Here is a 7,380-nt window from a genome sequence, read left to right on the forward strand (position 1 = left end):
AATATGTATATAAAATAAGTATATATATTTATATAAAATAAACATATATATATATATATATATAGCTATTTTAAGTGAAATCATCAGTATCCTATTTTAACTTAGGGATAGAATTTAATTTTTTTTTGTAGTAGCATTTAGAAAGAAATTTAATATAATTCAAAAAGCTTAAACACTATTATAATAGGGTATAGAGAGGTGACAGCAAAAGACAAATTCATACTTTAAATGCATAGAGGCATCAATAACTTCTTATTGGTGTAGTCTTCTTGCCTAGTAACATAACACTCCAGAACATCAGACACTGGGCATATTCCATGAAAATATTTTGATAAAAACTGAACAATTTCAGTTAGTTGAGAATAGTTTTTAAAAACATATTCAGTACTCATACAAGACACATTAAATATTTGAGTACTTTTCAGTTTTCTAGTTGGGTCTGAGCTTAATGACAGTGTGAAAAGCCTTGGCTGTTGACTCATTACTCGATGAAGAGTGTATGACCTGCCTTATTTTAGCAGTCTTTAGTAGGTCCCTATGAGTCTGACACGACTGAGCAATTTCACTTTCACTTTTCACTTTCATGCATTGGAGAAAAAAATGGCAACCCACTCCAGTGTTCTTGCCTGGAGAATCCCAGGGATGGGGGAGCCTGGTGGGCTGCCGTCTATGGGGTCGCACAGAGTCGGACACGACTGAAGCGACTTAGCAGCAGCAGCAGCAGCAGTAGGATACCACACAATTACTGTTTTGTGAATGGTGTCTTTTATAATTTACACAATAGTATGATTTAAGTTATTAGAATTAAGCAAAAAAAAAAAAACACTTGTCTTCACTGAATTAGGGTGTTTTGATCTGTTTTCATTAACACAGAACAATAATGTAAAATAAATGAAAGTGCTGTCTTCATTGATTCCTAATTAAACAGAAAACAAAAATCTTTTGCTTTATAAATAAAAAGCCTTTTTATATTCTTGTACCTTAGTTCTCAATGTATATGCACCTAAAAGTAATTCAGACATTTAGTTTCCCAAACTGTATGCATTTTAAACGTTATTGATGGTTTTAAATATTACTCTATCAGTACCCATGGTGAATTTTTAAGTCTCACGTGTAATATCTTGTGATATTTAAAATCTTTACCATTCTTTTTCTGTGTTTAGACATGATTTACTTGGGCATGCACTCTGTGAATAGAATTGTGTTTCTCTAGTGAAAACTGGTTATCTTGTAAGTTCAGTTCAGTTGCTCAGTCATGTCTGACTCTTTGTGACTCCATGAACCACAGCACACCACGCCTCCCTGTCCATCACCAACTCCTGGAGTCCACCCAAACCCATGTCCATTGAATTGGTGATGCCATCCAACCATCTCATCCTCTGTCGTCCCCTTCTCCTCCTGCCCTCAATCTTTCCCAGCATCAGGGTCTTTTCCAATGAGTCAGCTCTTCACATCAGGTGGCCAAAGTATTGGAGTTTCAGCTTCAACATCAGTCCTTCCAATGAACACCCAGGACTGATTTCCTTTAGGATGGACTGGTTGGATCTCCTTGTCGTCCAAGGGAAGATTTGCTTTTTAAAGATCTTCCTCAAGCTATGTGAACAGAAAGAAAATGAAAAGTGGAGCTTTACCATTCAACAGTTGAAACATGGTTGTTCAGTTATGTAGGGTGACTTTACATTGCTGATGTGCCTAGAACAGTGCTGGTTTAGGTCTTGTGTCCAGATAAATAATTAGAAGTGTTTCCTAGTTACCCTCAGAAGTACCCGGATTTGGATCACTCTGTGCATGTGAGACCTTTTTTTTTTGTTGTTATAAACATATAAGGACCCAGTGTCTGTGTTCTATATTATCATTTTTATTAGTATTTAAATATAATTTTTAATTGCTTAAAAAAGTTCAATTTAAAATATGTGTTTTCACCTCAGATCATAAGATTATTTCACAGGCTTCCGTTTTCTTTTGAGCCATGTAAAAATACGGATGGTGAAGCCAGATGACATTCTACTAGTCAGTCAGTGTGTTTTCTGATTACCCCAGAATACAAGTTTAGACAATAGATGGTTATGTCTGGCACCAGGTTGCAAAGGTGGCTTATATGTAATACTGTAATCTCTTGAACATTTCCCTTAATTCTGTGAGCTTTGATTATTTTTAATGGAAATTTTTCATCTCTTCATTTTAATAGATTTTGTTCAAATGTTGTTGGCTCTTCTAGATGGCACAAATAACCTCTTATATTCTTGTTGCTGTATATTTTCCAGTAGAAATATTCTGTCTATAAGGATAAGCATACATTTAAATGTTTTGATTCTGAGGGCTTATTACTTAAGGAGGTATTTGTTTGTTAATTCTTTTTTTCTAGATTGCAACTACTAAGAACAATTGACAGGCAAATTCAAGCTTAATTATGTATTCAACTAGAATATGAACTCTTGATAGAAAAGACTCTTTAATATTTTCCACAATCTCTTGAACATTTGTGAACACACAGTATAATTTTTTTAATTATTAATTATTCCTTTATTGGTTAGAAATGAATGGGAGTATTTTAAACATGTATAACATGCATACCACTCTCTTAAAAATATTTTATACTGTATTTACTGTAAAATGTTAACTTCTTCCTTCAGGAGACAGATCATTTGACCATCTAAGACTTTATTATTGAAGATGTAGACTGAGTTTGCATTTCTCCTAACCGTTCTTTTAGAAATTATACCACTCTATGGAATGTCGAGTTACATCACCCGAGAAGACCAGTATAGCAAACCTCCGCACAAAAAGCTGAAAGACCGCCAGATTGACCGCCAGAATCGCCTCAACAGCCCTCCTTCTTCAATCTACAAGAGTAACTGCACCACCGTGTACAATGGCTATGGCAAGGGCCACAGCGGTGGCGGTGGTGGAGGCGGGGGAGGTGGCAGCGGCGGTGGGCCGGGCATTAAGAAAACAGAGCGGCGAGCAAGAAGCAGTCCAAAGTCAAATGATGCAGACTTGCAAGGTAATGTTCAAAGAAGTTTGCCACGAAGAGTGAATTACGAGTTTTACAGAAGAAGTTTATATCATGGCAGTTGGTCTTGCTCAGAATGATAGGGTAGACCTTCTCTTATCTTTGCTTAGCAAGAACAGGATATTGTATCTCTCTTTTTAATTACTCCTGCATGGCAGAAATATTATTTCTTTGGTCACTTGGGCTGTGTAACAGTCTACTTGATATCAGTAACAACTATCTGAAAATGTTTTCACATTGGCTTACTTCTGTTGTTTCATTAACTAGACAGATGTAGGAGGGAGTCTAAGTAAAACCAAGTGTAGGGGTAGTTTAAATCTCAACATAACTATACCTCATAAAACCAGATGTAATTAATTCTATACTGTAGTAAAATTTATCATCTTGTAAGGCAGTATATTTCTGGCTCCCTCATCAGTCATTGTTTAATGCCACCTTTGGCATCTTGAATGAAGTATTCATAGACCAAGAATGAGAAGGAAGAAATAGTGTCACCACATCCAGATAGAGAGATATCAGCTCAAAGGGCATGTTGGGGTTTTTTTTCTTTTTTTTTTTTTTGTAGATTAATTTTGTGACTGTAAGATCAGTTAATTTGGGGAAGAAGGTATGTATGTTGTAAATGAAGTTTTTAGATGAGATTTAGACACAATCTGTTCTTACACCACAGGAGTTAAAAACAAGCTTTTTATATTAGTATATGTAGAAGATTGACTTAAGGGAAGCCAAAGAAGAACATTTTGATAAGTTAGGTGAGATTCAGTTCAGTTCAGTTCAGTCGCTCAGTCGTGTCCGACTCTTTGTGACCCCATGAATCGCAGCATGCCAGGCCTCCCTGTCCATCAACAACTCCTGGAGTTCACTCAGACTCACATCCATTGAGTCAGTGATGCCATCCAGCCATCTCATCCTCTGTCGTCCCCTTCTCCTCCTGACCCCAATCTCTCCCAGCATCAGAGTCTTTTCCAATGAGTCAACTCTTCGCATGAGGTGGCCAAAGTACTGGAGTTTCAGCGTTTGCATCATTCCTTCCAAAGAAATCCCAGGGCTGATCTTTAGAATGGACTGGTTGGATCTCCTTGCAGTCCAAGGGACTCTCAAGAGTCTTCTCCAACACCACAGTTCAAAAGCATCAATTCTTACAGATGTAGATAAAACAAAGACATGTAAGAGACAAGGTCAGAACTGATTATAATATGGTTAAATATATTCCTTCCTTTTTGGACTTCAACCAGGTAGAAAAAGTCACTGTGTATGTGAGAATATGTTTGTGAATGAAAACTATTTAGTGTGTGGTTGATTGTGTAGGGAAGAATGGCTTCTGTCAAGGCTGAGGAAAATTAGGTAAAACCAGACTTCAGTATCAGCATTTTGCCCCATGTTATTTACATGAGTGAACTGTGGCATGAAAAAGAGTAATAATAAGATATAGTGAAAAGTGAACAGTAATTTCTCTAAGTGAAATGAACTATAGATGCGTTTCATTTTGTTCTTTATTCTTTTCTGTATTTTCCAAGTTATATTTAATTATCATGTACTATTATTACAGTTATTAAAGCATAAATAAGTATATATGAGAAACCCAAGATTTAAGAGGCTTTTAAATAGCTCCTAGAGGAAAGTACTATGTCTGTTATATAGAATAAATTTTAGTTAAATGATACTACAATTTCAAAGTTTGAAATTAAGGTATTAACAATGTTGTAAATTTAAATCATGGTATATAAAATAATTTATACACATACACACAAACACACAAGATTAGAAATAGGTTTCCCTGGGAGAATTTTCATCTATAGAAAAGAGAAAAAGAATGTATTAGCTGTCTTCAGAGAGCTTACCAAGTCTGAATACCTTGACTACTTGATTGATTCTTTAATAATTTTTGCCCTGCCTTGTATCAGAAAAGATTTAAGACAGAACATAGATAAATATAATACAGGCAAATAAAATAAATTTAGGAGGATCTAAGAGGCTGAGAGATTATAAGAGAAGGTAAATAAGATGAAGCAGGGTTGAAGTTAGCATACAAAATTAATGTATTATGAATTAGCTTCTGCAAAACTAAGTACCTTCCTTAAAAATGCAATTATTTCTTTTTGTATATATTTAAATATGTAAGCTACCCTATATTTTAATATCCTGTCATAGCTATCAGAGAGGAAATGGATTTGCATTGAAATCAACACTGAAATGCTTGTTAATGTACATGTGTTTACAGGCATTCTGTCATTTTACCTTATGACAGAGAATATAATTATTCTGAGCACCTCAAACTCTTTGCTTTTGTGTAGAAAACATGTTACTGTGTTGGTAACAATGAGATTACTTTTGCTATGGCCTTTTAGAAGTGTGTGTTTCACAATGAAAATAGAAAATATTTTTCTCTCACCTTCAGTTCAAGCTCAGTATGTTACTCCTGTTCTCATCATACTATTTGCCTCCTCAGAATCACTCCAAGTGCTACTCTCCAGGGGGTTTAGCCATGAAACATAAAATCAGATGGAGTATTATCTTATACTCTTGCTCATTCCAGTAACGATCTGCAGGAGTTTACATGTTGGATAAAAAATATGTATTTACCCAAATGAATTGAAAATTTATACCCTGATCCCCAAAAATGCACATGTATGTTTAGAGCAGCTTTACTCATAATTGATAAAACTTGAAAGCAACCAGAATGTCCTTCAGTAAGTAAATGGATAAATAAACTGGTATATCCATATAAGAAATATTACTCTGCACCAAAAAGGAATGTGCTGTCTAGCTATGAATGACATGGAGCCACCTTAAATATGCATTATTAAGTAAAACAAGTCAGTCTGAAGGGGCTACATAATGTGTGATTCCAACTACCTAATAGGAAAAGACAAAATTATGGAAATGGCAAAAAGACCTACAGTTGTCAGAGATTGGGGGAGGGAGGGATGAATAAGCCAAGCACAGAGGATTTGAGGGCAGTGAAACGACTCTGTCTGGTACTGTAATGGTAGGCTTATATCATACACATTTGTCAAAACCCATACAGTGTGCAACACTAAGAGCTACATGTAGGCGAATGTAAACTGTGGACCTGGTGGTGTGTCAGTATACATCACTTGTAACAAGTGTACTGCTCTGTGTGGATTTTGATAGGTGGGAGAGAATACATGTATGTGGGGATGGGGTGTATCTGGGTGTTCTTTCTAACTGCTCAGTTTTGCTCTGCAACTAAGTCTTCTGTAAAAAGTAGTGTATAAAAAAAAATCTAAGGAAACTGAGGACAAATAAAAGGAAGACATGAGTAATGTTGTGTATAAAAGAATCCCGCAGAGTTGCCTGATGCTGTTGTTTAGTCGCTCAGTCCTGTTGACTCTTTGTGACTCTATGGACTGCAGCACACCAGGCTTCCCTGTTCATCACTATCCCCAGAATTTGTTCAAACTCATGTCCACTGAGTCAGTGATGCCATCCATCCATATCGTCCTCTGTTGTCCCCTTTTCCTCCTGCTTTCAATCTTTCCCAGCATCAGGGTCTTTTCCAGTGAGTCATCTCTTCCCATCAGGTGGCCAAAGTATTGGAGCTTCAGCATCTGTCCTTCCAGTGAATATTAAGGGTTGATTTCTTTCAGGATTAACTGGTTCAATCTCCTTGCAGTCCAAGGGACTCTCAAGAGTCTTTTCCAACACCACAGTTCAAAAGCATCAATTCTTCAGCGCTCAGCCTTCTTTATGGTCCAGCTCTTACATCCGAACATGACTACTGGAAAAACCAGTTAGGCTCTAGAGTAGTCAATGAAGCAGAAGTAGATATTTTTCTGGAATTCTCTTGCTTTTTCTATGATCTAGCAGATGTTGGCAATTTGATCTCTGATTCCTCTGCCTTTTCTAAATCCAGCTTGTATATCTGGAAGTTCTCAGTTCACATACTGTCGAACACTAGCTTGAACGATTTTATATGTCATCTCTTTGGCTTTGAGCCTCCAGGTTGTCCAAGCAGAGAGGGAATCATGAATCAGGTGGAGGGAGTGAACAAAAGCTCCTCTTGTTTGTGGAGTCCATTATGTTGATTATAATGGTTCAGCCCTGTGGGCCTCAAAATGTGGGTTGTTGGCTAAACGGATCACACAATTCTTCTTCTGCCTTCTTTTAAGTGAGAACATTCTCCCAGAGCATCTTTTTCCTTGAATATACAGCAATTGACTTCTGTACCTGGGAAATACATCTTTCAGATAATTCATAAGTTTACAATACCATCTGATTAATATTACTTCAGTTCAGTCACTCAGTCATGTCTGACTCTTTGTGACCCACAGCACGCCAGGCCTCCCTGTCCATCACCAACTCCCGGAGTTCACTCAGACTCACATCCATTGAGTCAGTGATGC

At 36.7% G+C, this 7,380-nt stretch overlaps 1 protein-coding gene across 5 annotated transcripts in view; it reads left to right on the plus strand.

Moving 5' to 3' along the window:
* FNDC3B (fibronectin type III domain containing 3B) overlaps window positions 1-7,380 on the plus strand; it is a 359,396-nt gene that overhangs the window by 206,365 nt on the left and 145,651 nt on the right. For all 5 annotated transcript variants that reach the window (XM_010835255.1, XM_010835260.1, XM_010835258.1 and 2 more), the window contains one exon: window positions 2,714-3,004. In XM_010835255.1, coding sequence (XP_010833557.1) covers window positions 2,714-3,004 — 291 coding nt within the window. The remainder of the gene's footprint in view (window positions 1-2,713; window positions 3,005-7,380) is intronic.

The sequence above is a fragment of the Bison bison genome, unplaced genomic scaffold (genome assembly GCF_000754665.1).
Source record: "Bison bison bison isolate TAMUID 2011002044 unplaced genomic scaffold, Bison_UMD1.0 scf7180017864040, whole genome shotgun sequence".
NCBI lineage: Eukaryota > Metazoa > Chordata > Mammalia > Artiodactyla > Bovidae > Bison > Bison bison.